The 20,642-nt window shown below is 38.6% G+C and overlaps 1 protein-coding gene and 1 long non-coding RNA gene across 2 annotated transcripts; both read right to left on the minus strand.

Moving 5' to 3' along the window:
- Window positions 1-8,019: 8,019 nt before the first annotated feature.
- Window positions 8,020-11,407, minus strand: LOC131249755 (probable disease resistance protein At5g63020). The gene is made up of 2 exons (XM_058250520.1): window positions 11,347-11,407; window positions 8,020-10,664 (listed from the first exon to the last, which is right to left on the minus strand). The coding sequence occupies exons 1-2, from the start codon at window positions 11,405-11,407 to the stop codon at window positions 8,020-8,022; spliced, it is 2,706 nt and encodes a 901-aa protein (XP_058106503.1).
- Window positions 11,408-19,552: 8,145 nt separating this feature from the next.
- On the minus strand, window positions 19,553-20,222 carry LOC131250153 (uncharacterized). The gene is made up of 2 exons (XR_009173091.1): window positions 20,032-20,222; window positions 19,553-19,723 (listed from the first exon to the last, which is right to left on the minus strand). It is a non-coding gene; the product is annotated as an uncharacterized LOC131250153 (long non-coding RNA).
- Window positions 20,223-20,642: the final 420 nt, after the last annotated feature.

The raw sequence follows: 20,642 nt of genomic DNA on the forward strand, positions 1-20,642 counted from the left end.
ATAGCTGCTGCCCATGGTTAGTTTGTGTTCTCCCTATCCTCAATTCTTTTAAGATGGAAGTATATTGAATTCTATGTTATTTGCTTAGGCTGTTGTGAGACTGGAGAATTTTTATTTTGGTTGTGACCATGTCTTAGGTACCTGTACAATTTGTTTTCTTCTATAGAAAGCTTGCTGAGTTCAGTCAATACTCATGAGTGTCAATTAGTTTTTTGCACCCAATAATGCATAAGTCAAAAAAAAAAAAAAAAAACCAGTCTTATAAGCCTTTAAAATTTTGGAAGGAACTTCATAAGAAGGTTTATTGTAATTGACAAAAAAGAAAAAAAAAAAAAAAAAAAAAGAAAAGAAAAAGGTCAAGGATCCTGTATTTATTTTAGGTAAATAATAGAAGTGGCACCATTGAAAAGTGTATATGATTTGGTAATATTTAATTTGATTTTTAAAAGTATTTGTAATATTGGGAGCTTCATGCCACCAATGTGGATTTTCATTTACACGTTTGTGAAAAGTGATGGCAACTGTTGAATATTGTAATGAACTATTTTCCAAGTTAACTTTTCTTTTGTATGCAACTTGTAGGGTAATTTTATTATTGTATTTCATTCCCCTATAAACCCATCCTGGTAGCAGGAAATGATGGCAGTGATATCCCCTTGGGCGCCATTTTAGGGTAATTTTATGTTGGTGCCTTTTGATCTGCAGGATTGAAAATCACTCCAAGAAATCTTGCATTGCTCTGTCAAAAGGCATGTAGAAAACCTCTTTCCAGTACATCAGTTTTCGGCTATCTAGTATGAGCCATATTCAAGTGTAGCTTATCCTTAACAAACATTTGGCAGGTGGAGAACCCCATTGTTGGAGCTCCAGCGATGGTCTGTCAGGTGAGTATTGCCAATAGTGTGCTATGCTTTGCTTTAAGTTATTACACATCAGGTGCTTTAGTGCATTGTCTTTTTAATCCTCTCTCATGCAGCCTGCTGAGGTAAAAGAACTTGTCAATATCCCAATCCGCATACGCTTTTGGGGCATCGATTCAGGAATAAGGCATAGGTATGATTCTTTATTTGGGTTTCTTTATTAGTATATGAATAGGCAAAGGTAAAATACTTGCTCTCTACTGCCATTGATCTATGCTTGAGTTTCACTTCTCGTAACATCATTTATCTCTTCATGAGTTAGAATTCCCTTTTCAATCTATTTTGCAAATAGTATGATGTTTTTTCTAGGAAAAATCTCACATTACAGAGTGAGGTTTTGCCATCCAACCAAACCTCAAAGCAATAAAAGAAGATTGTCCTTTTTTTGAAATTGTACCTTAATGATTCATTGCAAGAATAGGCAACAAATACATTTTCCTGTTTTTTTTTTTTTTTCTTTGCTGTGGATGGCTATTCTAATTTTAACAGTTCTTTATTTGTTTTAGGTTGTTGCAGCTTCATCTTCCCATGAATCAATGCATTTTTTCTTCTTTTTGGTGGGCAACAACAACATGGATGGGGAATAGATAAGAAACTTGGTTATTGCACTCAGGTACTTTTACTCCATGTTATTGGTTGAACATTGAATCCTGTTGGAGGGCTTAAAATGTGATACATATGGTTCTTTTATCAGTTCTTTTAATATTGTTGCAGATCAGATTCTACCAATCTGAACCTTGCAAAAAAAATCCTGCCAGTCTCTCATATTTGCCTTTATTTTCAATCAGATTAGGGAGCTCAATTAAGGGCCTATCTAGGCTTTTGAATTGCACCCTTCAATCAGATTAGGGAGCTCGTTTCAAGGGCCCACCCTCCATTTACTCTGTACCTATACAATTCCCCCCCAAAAAAATAGCCATATTGTTCTAAGCCATTTTTTTGTTTGTAACATTATGACATGTTTCATGAGTGGATCAGCTTGATGGGTGGCTTGTTTCTAACATTATGATCATCAGATACTACTTGCTCAAGGGAAAATCAATAACATATATAGTTTGTTTAAATTACTACTTCAGTTGAATGTTTTAACTACTTACTAATTATATTGAAGTTCTCATTGTGCAAGTCTTTTAATCCGAAATAACAAATTAATGAATGCAGGGGACTCAATAACACAATATAATATATATATATATATATAAGGTCAATTGCTAAGGTGGATTTAGAATGGGGCTGGAAATTGAAACTTTGTGATGATTTTCAACTGTCCCTAATTTTTTTGGGCACCCTATTTCAGGAATGGTTGAGAATCGTTCGAGACTTGAAAATTTTAGAACGATTTTCGACCGTCCCTAATTTTTCTCAACGCCCTATTTAACCACAGTTGAAAACCGTTCCTAAATGGTTTACAAACGATTTTCAACCATTCCTAAAGAGGGATTTTGGTGTTATGAAACTAGCGGAATATAAACAAAAAGTATAAAAGGGAGTCCAAATATATATAATCCAATATTCGTGTGGTTGCCCGAAAACTTATACAAATCAATATCTTAAGTTTTTATAATACATAACAGTACAAATTAAATACAAATGAAATTGGGAATAGAGAGTCGCGAGGTAGTCTAGTTTCTTCTATTCCACATGAACACCAGCATATGCATCCTTTGCATCTCCTGCATATTGATTACAATTTAATAGTGTCAAAGGCTATCCTAGCGAGGTATAACCTCTAAAATTTATCAAACATTACGATAGTTAAGCATAGTTGTCAAGAACAGTGTATAGTACATATTTCACAATGATTATCATAGCAATCAGATAAAGTTCATCAAATATACATTTATTAAATAAGTTCTACAAAGATGATTTTGTTTAAATGCATGAATGCATGCACATGTTTACAGGCTTGGGGATGCACATCCAGCTGGCAAAAAGTCACCCAAGGAGAACTAGCCCCCGAAAAAGTATTCAAAGATACGCTCTAAAGAGAACTAACTATCCGAAAAAGATCATGCAACGAGGACATCTAAGGTGACCCAGCTTCTTGGAAGAGTACTCTATGTACGTCCAAAGAAACTAGACACCCGGAAAACAAGTGTCACACACATGCCAACATGGCAAAGATGTGAAGGATCTGAGACGTTAATTCCTTGGCCCCTATGTGAATATTCCATAAATCAGCCATTCCTTCCATCATGGACGGTTAGAAAAAGTTATAAAACCGATGGACAGACTGTTGAACGTCCATGCAGTGCTGATATGAATAGTGGGCCACCCTAATTTTAGTACAGGACGCATGCACTGAGAAGTGAGAAACCAACCTACAAAAGTCTCGGATAATTGTACACGTTGCACAATTTGTGACGCGGTCAATTAGTTTGGCGCTTGGTTCGGTGATGCGGTGTTAGAGGTGGTGTTCATAGATATTAATTATCCACGAGAGAAATACGAAATGATTCGCGCATGCTGTGCTCAGTCCATGCATCTCAGGGGAAACGAATTTCCTATTCATGAGAAATCCTGCAGAAATCCACTCTGATCATCGCTTTGGAATGTTCAAAATAGGATAAATTTTTAAAAAAAATATGATTCATGTCCAAAAATCAGATGGGCCACGTGACAAGAAAGAGTGAGAATGAAAATACCCACCGTTGAAACCTTCCTGGAGCCTATCATAATATTTATATGTCATCTAAGCCGTTCAAAAGGTTATTTTGACACTGGGATGAACTGAAAAGGCAAATATTAGTATAATCTTAAAGTCTTGAACACTGGTGTTCAATCCCTACTGTTTCTTGTAATTGGCCCATCTGAGTCTTTAATCCACTTAATTTTTTGGGTTTCTGTAGTACTGTGAGCTTAGGAAACTGATGAACAGAGTGGATTCGTTAGCCCCATTTAGCTTGGGGAACAGGATTTCCTACTACGCTGATTTCCTGCAAAAGCCTTTCCAAGGAAGTTCATGCGCTGGAAGGTGGGGCTCACTGTGATAATTGTGAGAAATCCTCCCCATCCATCCATTTTGTGAGTTCATTTTAGGACATGAGGCCAAAAATGAACAGTATCCAATGCTCAAGTGGGCTGAAAGCGTAATAATTGAATGTTCACAGTTAAAATATTAGTAGGGCCACAAAAGTTTTGAATCATGCTAATATTTGTGTTTTCAGTTGATCCCAGTAGGAATGACGTTATTAACTGTATGGATGACATGTAAACATCACTGTCGAACCAAGAGAGGTTTCAACGGTAGGAATTTCCCTAACTACCTTTTCCTCTTGCACGGCCCACTTGAGTAGTGAATCCTGCTCACTTTTGGTCTAATCTTATAAAATGAGCTCATAAAACTGATGGATGGAGTGAATTCCTGACAAACATCACGGTGGGTCCCACCTAAGTTTCCAGCTTAGGAACTCCCTGCGAAAGGCTCTAGCAGTGTCCCGTATTGTCCTTATGGCTCTGAGTCGGACGGGAACGGATTGGCTACTCCCCCTGCCACCAGCCCCGTGGCTGATGGTCGGTGCTCTGTGGGCCCATCATGAAGTATGTGCTTCATCCATTCCGTTCATTCATTTTCACAGATCATTTTAGGGCTTGAAACAAAAAATGATAAGAATATAAATCTCAGGTGGACCACACCATACGAAAACAATAGTGATTGGATATCCACCATTAAAATCCTCCTAAGGCCCACTACTGTTTATTTGACATCCAATATGTTGATTAGGTCATACATACCCAGATGAAGGGGAAAAACAAAGATCACCTTGATCCAAAACTTTTATGGCCCCCAAAAAGTTTTTAATGGTCGAAATTCATTCAACACTGTTTCCTGTAATGTGGTCCACTTGAGATTGGTATATACCTCATTTTTTCTCTCATGCAATAAAATGATCTAGAAAAAATGGCATGAATGAAACACATACATCATGATGGGGCTCACAGAGCATCGGCCACCAGCCATTGGCTGGTGGCAAGGGGAGTAGCTAATCTGTTTCCGAGTCAGACTTGGAAGTAGGTTAGTCAGGACGCGGATTTCCTGCGAAACGTAGGTGGGGCCCAATGCGATGTTTGTGAGAAATTTACCTGTCCATCCATTTTTAGCTCATTTTAAGACTTAGAGACAAAAATTGAACAGGATCCAAAGCATAAATATTATCCTAATTCAAAATTAAGGTGAACAGAAAACATAAATATTATCTTGATTCAAAACTTCTTTGGCCCGATGAATATTTCAATTGTGGACATTCAATCCTGACGTTTTCGGATCACCTGAGTCTTGGATCCGGTTCATTTTTGGCATGTCCTAAAATGAAGTTAAAAACCAAATGGACGAGGTCAATTTCTCACAAACATGACGGTAGGCCCCACATAAGTTTCCAGCGCAGGAACTTCCTGCGAAAGGCTCGCAGGAAATCCGCGTCCGGTTGGTCAGTTGACCATGGCACAACTAAATACATATTTTGTACTCCCAAAATCACTAAATTATTTATTACGAGCAGAGTTCTGTAAGGAGTGGACATTAATTACTTGGGAGCAGGTTTGGTGTGGTCCAGCCTCACCCAACATGGTGCGCCCCTGACTGTGGAGCCCACCTTGATGTACGTATTGTATATCCTTGAAATCCATCCGTTTTATGAGCTTATTCGGGGGGTATAATCCCGAAAATGAAAAAGATTCAAATCCCATGTGGATTGTACCGTAGAAAACAGAGGTGATTAAATGCCCACCATTGAAAACTTCTCAGGGTCAATGTTTGTTTACCATCTAAAATCTGAATGGCACACGTGATGCAGCACCCCATGAAACGCTAGTGCCCAATCAGGTGATAACCCTTCTCTCGGTGCATAAGAAAAGATAAAAACAATAAAAACATCAAAATGAGTCACACGATTGGGAACGATGAAAAATTTGTGTGGACTAGTCTCTTCATCCTTTTGACTGGCGTAGATTAAGAGCGTTGATGAAAGATTAACACCATGATAACGCCATGCAAAAACCTACGACTGACGCTGATTTTTTATCCCATGGCCTAACATTGGCAAGTGCAGCTGATGGATGGATGGACTGATTTTTACAGGACGCCGATTTACTGTGAACTGCTTTGGCAGGAAGTTCCGGCTCCGGAAACCTAGGTGGGGCTCACTGTGATGTTTGTGAGAAATCCTCTCCATCCATCCATTTTGTGAGTTCATTTTAGTTTATGAGGTCAGAAATGAACTATATCAAATACTCAAGTGGGCCGAAAACATGATAATTGAACTTCCATGGCTGAAATATTCGTGGGCCAACAGAAGTTTTGAATCATGCTAATATTTGTGTTTTCAGTTCATCCCAGTAGGAATGATGTTATTAACAGTATGGATGACATGTAAACATCACTGTAGAACCCAAAGAGGTTTCAACAGTAAAAATTTCCCTAACCGACTTTTCCTTTAGTATGGCACACTTGAGCCTTGGATCCTGTTTAATTTCGATCAACTCTCCTAAAATGAGCTCACAGAAAGGATGGACGGAGCGAATTCCTGAAAAACATCACAGTGGGCCCCACCTAAGTTTAAGGATAAGGAACTTTCTGCGAAAGGCTTTACCCCGCGTCCGATTTTACATGATTGCCGATTACGTACAACCCCCCGCCTGTTGGGAGCTCCGGACAGGTGGAGGATCCGAGGGCCGGTAAAGGGCCACCCTGATGTATAAATTTTATCCACAGCATACATCCATCTTTTCATATCATTTTAGATTTTGATGTCATAAATAGCTAAGATAAAAGGCTCAAAAGAACCACACAGCGGGGATTAAATTCCTACCGCAGAAAAATTATCAGGGACCATAGAAGTTTTTGATGAAGATGATATTTGTTTTTTTTCTTTTACTTCATCCATGTGTATATGACCATGTCAATAGGTTGATGGGAAATACACGACACCGTGGACCATAAGAAAGTTTCAATGGTGGGTGTCCTTAGTACCACTGCTTCCTCTGGTGTGGTCCACTTGAGACTTAGGTCTCCCTTATTTTGGGTTCAACATTGTAAAATGATATGAAAAAATAGATCCGGTGTGGATAAAAGTAATAACATCGCAATGGCCCTCATTTCCCCTTGGAATCTCTGTCTGTCCCGGAACAGGCGGGGGTACTACCTAATCCGCGGACACGGATTGCGTCCTACCCCCGCCCGGACAGGGCTATGTGGGGCCCACCGTTATGTAAGTATTTTATTCACACCGCTATTCGTTTTTATATGATCATTTTAATACATGAGCCAAAAATTGAAGCAGACACACAACTCCAATGGACCACATTGAAGGAAGCTGCAGTGATAATGACACCCACCGTTGAAACCTTTCTAAGGGCCACCATGATGTTTTTTTACCACCCAACCTATTAATAAGGTCATGCAGACTTGGATGAAGTGAAAACACAAATTTAAGCTTGATCGAGCACTTCTCCGGCTCCTAAGAAGTTTTTAATGGTGGATGTTCAATCTCCACTTTGTGGTCAACTTGAGCACTGGAACTACCTCAAGTTTTGGTTCGCATATTAAAATGGTCATATAAAAACGATTAACGGTGTAGATAAAATATTTACATAACGGTGGGCCTCACAGAGCCCCGCCCGGAGTAGGACGCAATCCGCGTCCCTGATCCGCTCCCATTTTACACGTGCAGCATGGTGGGTCCAATCCAGCCGGGTTGTTCCAAGCGGACGCCATTATACCCAGTGTTTCATGTGGTGTGGCCCACTTGAGCTTTGGATATATTTCAATTTTGGACTCAAACGCTAACATGATTTGGAAAAATGGATGGACGGTGTGAATAAGACATTTAACTTACATATGGCCCCCACAGCTTACTCAACACGCAATCCGGCTTCACGCTCTCTATAAAACAGGTGTTATAGAAGATCGACTTTTATAAACGTGTGCTACATTGACACGTGTGCTGTGATTCTCCTATAAGGGAGGCTTGTGTGGTAAAGTTCTGTTGACATCATTTACAAAGAAACAAAGGAAGATAAGCCATTCTCATTAACATTACATTTGAAATAAAAAAGAAGAAATAGATGAGTAAATTAAAAAAGCATAGAAAGCCAAACTGGATTATTGGTGCTGTGACGTCGATGCAATGTCTTCTACTTGTTCTGCTTTTCTTTTCATTCCACGTCCTTCGTCTTCTTCATGAAAAAGAGGTAGGAGGAGTGTTTTGGAGTTGGGATCATCCCACTCCAATGAATCCCACCACTCTTTGCTTCCTTCAATCCTTCCTCTCACAAATAATGTTGAGTTGCCGAAGGAAAGAGGGATCTTCTTCAGCCGGAGACAACCAGTTATATAAATCTGAGTCAGGGAACAAATGATTACCCGCTTACAAAAGCTTTTCAATTTCCCTAAATTTCTCAAACGCAACTCCCTCAAGTTAGGAAGGAGGATGATGGTATTGTTATTGTTGTTGTTATCACCTTCTTCTCCTCCCTTTATCACCTCCTCCATCTCACTGCATTTTTCAATATTGATGTAATCTAGGCATTGGAGGTTCTGAAACAATTCAAGTGACATGACATTCTCCAATACTTTGCAGCTCGAGACAAACAGGTTTCTGAGGCATGTAAATGAGCCAGGCATCAAGACTCCCTCACACAGACCCCTTAAATTCGGAAGATCCATTAGATTCAGATACTGTATACAGGGTAAAGATGGAATTATGGTGCTGTTGTCTCCTATCGCCAACAACCACTTCATGCTACACCCCCAGATGTTACATGAATGTAAGTGTTGCATGCGAGACACGCAGTGTAAGCTTGACAGCTCGCATCTCCCCATATTCAGCTTGATAATACTATCAGGAAGCACTAAGGAATTGCAACCAACAACATTTATCCTATTTGTCGACCCTTCAGCAAATGAAACCTGAAACTCTTTGAGGTTAACCAAACATTCCATCCCATCTGGCACTTCTTTGATGCCAGTCCCTAAGAGGTTCAAAAACCTTAGACGCTTCAGCTTTGCTAAAGACGGCACCTCCCTTAACCTCTCACACCTATTTAATAAGAGCATACACAGGTTCTCCAAGTTGGAAACTGATTCTGGCAGATACTCAATGCCAGCCTTAGAAAGGTGGAGAACTCTGAGGCTGTTCATGCGATTGAAGAACTCATGAGAAATGTTGCCTGAGAGAGGGTTATCTCGTAACAACAATGTTGAGAGTTTTGGGCAGTTGGGTTCACCTGAAAGCATTTCAATTTGATTTCTCATTAATGAGATTTTTTCAACCTCTTCAGTAAATTCTTCCACACCAATTGATCCCCTTATCCCCATCCCAGCTTTGACCACAAACAGAGGCCTCTTCCTTGTAATTCCGATGGCCAAATCTCTTATTAAATCATGCATTACTATACTATGATCAAACTTCCTTACCAACATACATACATCTGTTAGTCCATTCAATATTGTGTGGCCTTTGTCTTGTTCCTTTTCCCAGTCTCCCATATTATCTATCAATCCTTCTGCTATCCAATACTTCACCAGCTCTTCATCACCGAATGCATAGTCCTCTGGATACAAAGCACAATACAAGAAACAGGATTGAATCCTCTCAGATTTTAGTCGATCATAACTAAATTTCAAAATTGGAAAAACCTGATCATCCATGCCTTCAATCTCCATCGTCGAGCATTTTAACTCTTCTAATGCATTTCTCCATTCTCTAACGTCGTCCTTTTCTCTCATTGCACTTGCTACTGTGATGATTCCAAGTGGCAAACCACCACATTCTTCAGTCACAAGCTTCGCAATCTGTTTTACTTCTGGAGAAAGTACAACATCAGCCCCAAGCCTTTCTTTAAACAATTCCCACGCTTCTTCCCTCGAAAGGACCTCTACTTCAAACTTTTTTTGACACTTCATACCTCGACACACATTTTTTGATCGAGTAGTCAACACTATCTTGTATGCATTGCCCTCAGGAATCCCTACCTTTTCCAATGGAAATGATTTCCACATATCGTCTAAGATGACAACAAACTTCTCCCTACGCTTCAAAGCCTCAAACAATTTCCTTGACCTTCTCATTTCATCATCTTCATACGAAATATCCAATCCTATTTCTCGTGCAATACCATTTTGTAGTCTCTCAATATTAAAATCATTAGACACCGTCGCCCAAATGGCAAGGCCAAATATTCTAGAGCTCTGTATTTTATTAAATATGTGGGTCATGATGGTCGTTTTACCCACTCCCCCCATGCCATACACACCAATAATTCTAACCTCCTGATCCATCAATGACTCCCAAATCTGTTCCAAATTTCTTTCCGCTGTCGTTCTACCCACCAATTTCGTTGTGGGCATACTTTCACTTTCAGGTAATAGATCAGCAAATAACCCTTCTAAAAATCGACCTTTCTCCTTAAGCTTCACCGCCTCTTCAATTTTTTTTACGACACGCTTTCCCAATGTAACACGTGGGAATGAGAAATCTCTCCCTATTTCTCCGTAAACCTCTTTTGTCTTAGTCACTGCGCTTGTAATCTTTTCCACATTTTCTAGCCATAAATTCACCTCTGCCTTTGGCTTCTTTCCATGCACTACCTCCGCTGCATTCAGTTCAAGAATTATGTCGGTCTGCCGGTTGCTCAATTCTTGCATTTCAGTTTTCAGAACATCAAGACTCTCTTCAAGCCTTCTAGAGTAGTCGTATTCAACCCATGCATTCCTGGCAATCTCCTGGAGGAATTCCATAGCATCTCCTGCAATGACAACTTAGAAATGTTAAATTAAAAATTATTGAACTAAAAATATAAATAAGTTAAGGCATGTTTGGTTATACTACATTTCATGAAAATTTGTACTGATAATAGTCTAAAATTGCAAAAACTCGACTAGAATCGTTGTTAATTTGGGCGGGTCCACTTGGTGAGTCGACCCAACTCAACTGGGAATTTAATAATTATAAATTTTTTTATATTTGTAATTATGGAGAATATTTAGAATGGTCAAATCTATATCCATACTTATTCCTTGGAGCCAAATGCTTCTCTATTTTTCCTACTATATTTAGAATCAGGGATTTTCTTTTTCTTTTTCATGGACCAACACAAGAAATACACTTATGAAGGGTAGTTAGGTAATATCCTCTTTACCGTACATGACGTAAGGAGAACTACTGTTTACAGGAAGTGGATTGCTTATGACCCAAATATTATGTGGGGCTCACAGAGATGTCCATGACAAATCCACTCCTCTCATCTGTTTTGAAAGACCAAAATAGTATAGGAATCTAAAACTCAGGTAGATAAAAACTCAGGTGAGCCACACAAAATGAAACAGTGGGAGTGAAATCTTCCACTGTTGAAACCTTTCCGGATCTGACCATGATTTTTATATGCCGTTCAAACTGTTCATAGGGTTATAATGATCACTCAGATAAACTGTGGGCGCAGATATCATCCCGAAATAAAACTTCCATCACCCTCAGCCATTCGACCGCCATTGTTTCCGGTGGTATGGCTTATATGAGTTTTTGATCTGCCTCATTATCACTTATAATTCTTTAAAATCATAAGTGATCCATGATAGGACTGTCAAATAGATGGATCTGATTGTTGGTTAGACCTAACTTTTATACAGATGATATTGGCTGCCCATATTAGAGGTCATCAATCAGATGGTTATGATCATTGAATTGGTTTGGCTCATAAATTTCACACTAATGAAAATACTAATAAATATTAAAATCTTATGATGATATTAAACAATACATTGAATAGATAGTATAAAAGCAATATAATTATTTTCATATTAGTGTAGTTCTAAAGGCTTCAATGATAGCATCTTTATGGGGCATTGTAGAAGAGCCTTCCTAGATTTATTTTTTTTATGTGTTGGATTTTGGAATCAAACATCGTGCTTGATTATATATGCAATTTATTTACTTCACATGATTATCTAAGTTATAATCCATGATGTACCTTATGCATAACTTAGCATTAATGACAACTAGCCAAGATCTAATAAGTACACTTACAAACTACTGTAATCAAACAGCACTAAAGAATAACAAAAGTTACTTCAAAAAAATATCCACAGCAAATTCAAATAAGAGAGTAATAAACAAAGTAGAATAAAGAAGAAAATGATGAGAAAAGTTAAGAAGCAGCACTTTATCTTATTTGTTTATTTTAAAAAAAAAAGAAAAAGAAAAAGAAAAAAAGAAAGAAAGAAAGATGAGACTTCTTTATATAGAAAGAGCAACACATTTGCATTAAATTAATATGGTGACCTAAACAAAAAACAAAAAATCCAACATTTTTAGACCAAATGCATACGAAACCAAAATAAATTTCAACTAGAAAATGAATAAAAAGTGAAAACAAAATATCAAATGCTGCAAATTTTACAAAATTACCACCAATCACGAATTGGGTGAGTCTGATCCTATAAGAAACCCAATACCAACATTGCAGAATCAAAAGTCTTAAAATCCAGTTCAAACCCAATACGCTTTTTCATGCAACGGCCCATCACTTGTAGGCTTATCACATCCAAAGCTGTGGCCCACCATGATGATAGAACACCCTAAAAATTATGCCAATTCAATCATCAGGTGAGGCGAGACCACTGAGAATCTGGGGATTTTTTAGGTGATTTTTTCATTGTTCTCTACAGTGTGGCTCACCCAATGGTCGGATCTATCTGATTTTTGGCTATCATCACTTATTTGTTTCCCATCAAAACATTAATTAGGAAGATCTGACTATTATTGGAAATCAAATCATTTCTACTTAAAAATAAAGAAGAAGAAGAAAAAACAAAGTAGGATGTACCCAGTCGTATTCTCTGTTTCACTGCTTTAAGAAGAAACTTGGTTTCTGTTCATAAGAAATTAGATAAAACTAAATCAGTGTGCGTTTGTTGCACAAATATCATGAAATTTTTGATTGTGCAAAATCTTATGAAATTTTACAATAATGGTACAGCCAAACATGTATTAGAAAATCCAAAAAAAAAAGGAGGCAAAACAATTAAATAGAAGGAATTAAACAGGTTGCAGCATACCAAAATTCTCACTGATGATGCAATCTAACGAATGCGCTGATGATGATTTTTATGTATGGAACAAGGGAATTTGACCGTACAGACCTCAATATTTGGTCAAATTACCTGAAGAGGTACTGCCTTCTAGATATTCCAAGGGTGGCCTTCTGACAACTTTTATATATTGTGTCATACGAAAATGCCCATGTCCTTTGGTTTAGTACGTAGTTGTATGGTTTTGGAGTGAATAAGAAGTTACCTTTTGTTTCAATCCCGAAAATGTGTGACGTGACATGGAAGGAAGCATTTATGAGTTTGGAAAGGGCCAGATGTCGCCTATATTCACGTTTTATATATAGACCTTCTTCTTCTTCTTTTATTTTCCTAGAAAAGTGAAGATCCAGGGACCAACTGCCAGAAAGGGACGCTGTTTCTCTTTGTTGATTTTCTCATCTTAAAGCCTCTTCCACTACGAGGTTGGTATTTTATTGTATTGTAGGCATTTACTAAGGTAAAGGAAGATCAAAGTGGAGAAAGTGAGGGTTCTAGTTGCCACGTGAAGGGAGCTTACTGTAGGGCATACCTTAATCAAATCTCCACCATTGACAGTAGAAAATCACGATTTCAAGTTTTGAAACCTTCCATTCTCCAAGAAATCAAACCTCGACCACTGACAGTGACAACCACGATCCTTCACGTTGTCAAATCATGACCTAGATGAATGGTAGTGGTTTAAATGCACAATGGATTGTAGTTGTCATGTTATAAGGATCGTGCTTTCACATGCATATGAGTCGTTGTTGGCGGATGTTATGAGTTGTGGTTGGAAGATGTTATGGGTCGTGGTTGGCAGATGTAATGGGTTGTGGTTATCATGCTATATGGGTTGTGGTTGTCATGTTGTAAGGATCGTGCTCCTCATTGCCCTATGCAAGGCCCAACTCGTTTGGCCCATAACTTTATATCGTGGTTGTCGTGTTACATGGGTTATAGTTGTCATAGTATATGGATCTTGGCTTCCAGTTGTTAAGGATCGTGGTTGTCATGTTATATGGGTAATGCTTTGCATGTTACACTGGTCATGGTTGTCAGTTGTCATGGGTCGTGGTTGTCATGTTACATGGGTTGTTGTTGTCACGATATATGGATCATGGGTATGATGTTATAAGGATCGGGCCATTCATTGCCCTGTGTAAGGCCCAACTCGTTTGGCCCACAACATGGTATTGCGGTTGTCACATTACATCGGTTGTGCGTCATGGTTGTCATGTTATATGGGTTGTTGTTGTCACGACATATGGATCGTGGCCGTCATGTTATAAGGATCGAGCCTTTCATTGCCTTGTGCAAGGCTTAAATCATTTGGCCCACAATGTTGTATCGCGGTTGTCACGTTACATGGGTCGTGCGTCGTGGTCGACAGTTGTTATGGATTGTGGCTGTCATGCTATATAGATTTTGGTCATCATGTTATAAGGATCGTGCTTTTCACTGCCCTGTGCAATGCCTAACTCGTTTGGCCCATAACCTTGTATCGTGGTTGTCAGGTTATATAGGTCGTGGTTGTCATGGTATATGGATCATGACTTCCAGTTGTTATAGATCGTGGTTGTCATGTTATATGGGTCGTGGTTTGCATGTTACACGGGTCGTGGTTGTCAGTTGTTATAGGTCGTGGTTGTCATGTTATGTGGGTCGTGGTCGTCACGGAATATGGATTATGGTTGACAACCACAATCCACGCTGGATACAACAATGATCCATTGTTCATCATAACTACGATCCAACGTATATGACAACTACGATCCATTGTGCATTTGAACCACGACTCATTGTCCATGACAACCAAGACCATTTGCTCTTCATAACCATGACCCTTCGTACTGGCCTCGATGCATGGTCTTACGTTTCAAATATTCCAAGGGTGGCCTTTTGACAACCTTTATAAAATGTTTCAGATGAAAATGTCCCTTGTCCTTGGATCAGTGGTTATACGGTTTCAGAGTGAAGAAGAAGTTACCTATTTTAAACAATTCTGAGAATGTGGCGTGGACCGAAGCCTTTTTGAGGAATGGTCATGGTTTCATGTAGACTAGGTTGTGGTTGACAACCACGATCCAATGTGGATGAAAACCACGATCCAATGTGCATGTGAACATCGATCCGACGATTGGGTCGTGGTTGTCATACAGAGTGGGTGGTGGTTGCCAACCACAATCCAATGTGGATGACAACCACGACCCATTGTTCATAACAACTACGACCCTTCTCATGGGTCGTGTTGTCATTCACATAGGTACCACAACCCATTGTGGATAACAATCATGACCTATTGTTTGTCGTAACCACGACTCTTCGAGTGGATCGTGGTTGTCATCCACAGTGGTCCTGGTTATGAAGAATAATTAGTCTTTGTTGCCTTGTTGTCATCCACCAACCACGACCCATTGTGGTTGACAGCCACGACTCATTCTTTGTCATAACCACGACCCTTCGAGTGGATCGTGGTTGTTGTCCATAATAGGTCATGGTTGTCAACCACGACCCAATGTGGATGACAACCACGATCCATAGTGGATGATAACAACGACCCTTTATAGATGACAACCAGGATCCTTCATTTTTGACAAGTTGTACCCATTCAATTTTTTCATAGATTAACCAATATTAAAAGAGTATGGGTCGTAGGCCTATATTATGTTATTATGATGGAGAGAGTGTATATGACAAGGGAATATTTACCTACAATGGTAGAGACTCAAAAAGATTTGTTATAAGTGATGATATTACATATTGGCAGCTCTTAGATAAAATGTATCAGATTACGAAGACTATATCGAATGAATTCGATTGCGAAGACTACATCAGATTACGAAGGAGCAAGCCGATAAGCATCAGCGACAAAAGGTGTTTGAAGTGGGTGACCAAGTTATGATTTATCTACGCAAAGAGAGATTTTCAACTAGGACTTACAACAAGTTGAAGAACAAGAAGATTGGACCGGCACCGATCTCCCGAAAGATCAATGATAATGCTTACATTGTTGATCTTCTGGATGACATGGAGATCTCGCGTACTTTTACTATAAGAAAGTAGGCCTTTAGCCTTAATTCAAAAAAAGAGGCTAAATGTGCTTTTTAGCCTCGGTTGTAAAGGAACTAAGGTTAAAAGTTTATTTTTTGCCTCGGTTGGTGAGAAACTGAGACCAAAAGTCTACTCTTTTGCCTTGGTTGGTGAGCAATTGAAGCCAAAAGTCTGCCCTTTTTCCTCGATTGGTGAGCAACTGAGGCTAAAAGTCTGCCCTTTTGCCTCGGTTGGTGAGCAACTGAGGCTAAAAGTCTGCCATTTTGCCTCGGTTGGTGAGCAACTGAGGCTAAAAGTTTGCCATTTTGCCTCGGTTGGTGAGCAACTGAGGCTAAAAGTCTGCCATTTTGCCTCAGTTGGTGAGCAACTGAGGCTAAAAGTTTGCCATTTTGCCTCGGTTGGTGAGCAACTGAGGCTAAAAGTCTGCCCTTTTGCCTCGGTTGGTGAGCAACTAAGGTCAAAAGTCTGCTTTTTTGCCTCAGTTGGTTAGAAACTAAGGCCAAAACTCTGCCCTTTTGCCTTGGTTAGTAAGCAACTGAGGCCAAAAGTCTACCCTTTTGCTTCGGTTGGTGAGCAACTAAGGCCAAAAGTTTGTCCTTTTACCTTATGCCTCAGTTGGTGAGCAACTGAGGCAAAAAGTCTGCCATTTTGCCTTTGTTGGTGGGAAACTAAGGCAAAAAGTTTGCCCTTTTGCCTCAGTTGGTAAGCAACTGAGGCCAAAAGTCTGCCCTTTTGCCTTGGTTGGTGAGCAACCGAGGTCAAAAGTCTGACCTTTTGCTTTGGTTGGTGAGAAACTGAGGCCAAATGTCTGCCCTTTTGCCTCAATTGGTGAGTAACTGAGGATAAAAGTCTGCCCTTTTGCCTCGGTTGGTGAGCAATTGAGGCCAAATGTCTGTCCTTTTTCTTCGGTTGGTGAGAAACTGAGATAAAAAATCTGCCCTTTTTCTTCGTTTGGTGAGCAACTGAGGCCAAAAGTCTGCCCTTTTACTTCAGTTGGTGAGAAACTAAGGCCAAAAGTCTTTTATTTTACCTTAGTTGGTAAAAAATTGAGGTTGAAAGTTCACAATTTTACCTTAGTTAGTAAGAAACTAAGGTTAAAAGTTCACTTTTTAGCCTTACGTGCTAGGAAAGTGAAGCTAAAAGTCACATTGACATTTCAACATTATGGGTTCACATGAATGGCTCATGGAACCTTCAAAATTTCATGGTTTGGTCGACCCTTTTACAATGGGACTCATTCCATTGACAAGTTGGAGTGGCCTCAAGAAACACGTGCCTATATGACAGTGAACAGATCCTGGCCATTCATCAGGTGGGAACTACTATGAACATGGCCTACCATAATAACTAGTAGGGTTATATCATTAGTTGGATTATGTAGGTGGGACATGACACCTAATCAGATCGATTGGATAGTTCTAACGTCGTGAACATTTTATGTCTAACTTCAACCGCTGACTGTTTTATCTGAACCATTCCTTGGATGTCCACAAATCAAACAGATAGAGCCGTCAATGGGCCAGACTCGAAATTGGTCATATCTTTGGGCCAAAAGTCTGTAGGATGCAAACCACGTCCTTGGCTAAAACGAATGGACGGCGTGGATAGACCACATACATTCAAGGTGGGCCCAACTGAGCTTACTCAGTACAATAAGAGTGTGCTGAGTAACTCAGTACGTAATCCGATTTCCTCTCTCTCGCCCTAATCCTCTCTCCTCTTTCTCCTCCTCTCTATCTGTCTCCCTCCTCTCTCTCTCTCTCTCTCTCGATTTGTCTCCCTCCTCTCTCTCTATGAGATCCAAATTAAGAAGGGAGGGAGACGATTTCCGTGCAGGCCAGGTAGGTCACAATCTGCTTCCCACGCTAGATAAACAAGGGGCATATACACCAATTGCAGCTCCTCTCCCACTATTCTTCTTCAAACGGAACCGAACCGAACCCTAGCTCTTCTCTTTGTCTTCTCCAATCTTTCTGTCTCCAAAGAAGAGGGCTCCTACATCGTCGGTTCTCATTTTCGTCAAATCTACCGTCTCTCTTTCTCTCTGATCTTTCCGTCTCCAAAGAAGAAGGCTCCTCCATCATTGGTTCTCGTCTTCATCAGATCTACCGTCTCTCTCTCTCTCTCTCTGATAGTGAGCTTTTTTTCAATTTTTTTTTCCACTATGCTTTTTTTTTTTCCTCAACTTTTAGTGCTTAATCTATTTTAATATGAATCCAGCTTATGTCTCTTGATTCTGAGACATTTCATTGGATTTTGATTCGATTCTTGCTGATAGATCTATTTTCCCTTCAGATCTCATTGTTTGGAGTTTTGCTTTTTATTTTTGTTTTGAGTTGATGATGCATATTGTCTTCCTTTTCGATTTTTTTTTTTTCTCAATTTAATTATTCATTTGGAGCAGTTACTCAGATTTACAGTTGGCATTATTTGAGGACAGAGGAAGGGTTTTAACATTCAATTCGGTGAGCTTTCCCCCCTTTTCTCCATTTTTTTTTTCCAGTTAGGGTTTGATTTTTCTATTTTTTTTCTCGATTTTTGGTGCTTAATCTGTTTCGATCTGAATCCAACTTATGTCTCTTGATTTCGATAGATTTCATTGAATTTTGATCCAATTCCTGCTGATTAAGTTGTAATTTACGTTTATATATTTAGAAATTAGAGATTTATCATTGATTTATGTAATATCAGGCATTTGAAATATATTACTATGCATTGATAATTCTGATACAGTCATAAACAACAGCTGTTTGGGGCATGATAGGGCCATAACATTCAACAGTTACATATTACCATGTCCTGTTTTTCTCTTATTCTAAATTGTAGTAGTGGAGAAGGTTAAGCTTGATATGTTCTTTGTCTGTTGAGATACATTTCTAATGTTTATGGGTTTTGATTTGTGAATTTTGATTTAGGGCTCTTCCTTTGTGGTTTGTGATTTGGGCATGTTGATTTTTTTTCTTTTTTCTTTCTTTTGAACTTCGATTTGGATATTTCATTTGGGGTTCTTGATTTGGGTATTTGATTTGGAGTTTATGATATAGCACACACTCTCTATAATTTCAAACAACAACTGAGCCTCATGAATATTTGGGTGGATGATCCATTTGAGCATTTTGCAAAGTAGTTGTAGTCTTTTATATGATATCGCTTCCCACTATTGCAGTTTCGTTTCGACAAAAAAAGTTCATGCCATTGGCATGTGTGATGTGGTGTGATTGCGATCAACATATTTTTCTACTTGTTTACAAGTATAACATCATTCAGTGGCCATGTGCATAGTTAGCATGGATGGGTATAATCAATAATGGTCTGTGATATCCATATAGTTCAAAATACGAAAAATACTCATACCATATTTTTTATGATACTTCAAGCCACATTCACAATATATACATGCTGTGTATGTGGTGTATTCATGCTTTATAGAGTACTATCACTGTTTCACATTTCAAACCAATGTAACATTTTGCTTGAGATTGAGTTTCATGTATAATGGAATGGTGAATGCATTGCAGGGTATATACATAGGTGGACAGTCAGGAGGTTCCAGCCATCTTGGATTAGCTAGAATTGGTAGCTTAGTTTGGTTGTTTGATGTACTAGTTTCCATCTTATTCTGGATTATCATTAATGTGTTATTTGAGGCACAAGTATTCATGTTAGTCGTAAATGTCATGTGCTTCTTCTCAGTTCACAATAGACTACTTTCGGTTTCTCTTTATTCAATTTATAGGAAATATAATATTACGAGGCTTACTTCACACGTAATGTTGTACCCGCCATCCATGCAATAGATTTCAATGTGTTTCTTTTTCTCTGTCCTTTAATATACTTTAGTTTTTTAAATGTAACAATCCAATATGTCATTTAATATTTTTCCACTTGGAATATGTTATTACCTTATGAAGGTACATATATTATCAAACCACAAATTTTACACTTTTTTTCATTTTTCTTTAATTTTTAGGTTTTGATTTGACTCATTTCTTTTACTGTAATTTTGCTTACATGAATTATATGCAGATGCTCTTCTGCAATATGACTAAGTTTCTATTATATTATTTCCCTGATATCATGTAATTGAAAAGGCTAAAATAAATGAGATTGTTGGATGATAGTTAGCATCACCTTTCAATGGGGAGGAAAAAAAGAAAAGAAAAGAAAAAAAGCCTTTGGCACTGGTGCAATGGCTAACTGAAAATCCAATTTTTTATATTCTTGTTTTTTTTTTAAGGGTCAAATTTTCATTGTCATGGAGAAAAGAGCTTACAAAAACACTGAGCAGAGGCTCATGCCAAAATAAAAGCAAAGACCCCCTGCTATACAGGAATACACATCAATTTTTTACTCTTAGCAACACTGGTTCTTGATCATGTGGATGACTCCCCTGCATCAAGAGAATAAGGTTGATGAGAATTTTTTTTCATAGTCACACGAGTAATTGATAGGTCATGCTCCTCTAGCGCCTACAATACGTTATTTCTAAAGGATGCATGGCTACTCGTAGATATTTCTACAACAAGTTTTTTTTTTTTTTTTTTTTGTTTTGTTTTGGTTTTTAATCTAAAGGATGCATGTGCTACTTGTAGATATTTCTTATCATA

Source organism: Magnolia sinica, chromosome 6, assembly GCF_029962835.1.
Source record: "Magnolia sinica isolate HGM2019 chromosome 6, MsV1, whole genome shotgun sequence".
Classification (NCBI taxonomy): Eukaryota; Viridiplantae; Streptophyta; class Magnoliopsida; order Magnoliales; family Magnoliaceae; genus Magnolia; species Magnolia sinica.

Excerpts from the sequence above, each read along its gene's own strand:
- LOC131249755 (XM_058250520.1), bottom strand. The coding sequence starts at position 11,407 with ATGGCGGTCGAATGGCTGAGGGTGATGGAAGTTTTATTTCGGGATGAT. Across the intron at positions 10,665-11,346 it reads GGATGATATCTGCGCCCACA|GAGATGCTATGGAATTCCTC; the intron begins GTTTATCTGAGT and ends TTGTCATTGCAG.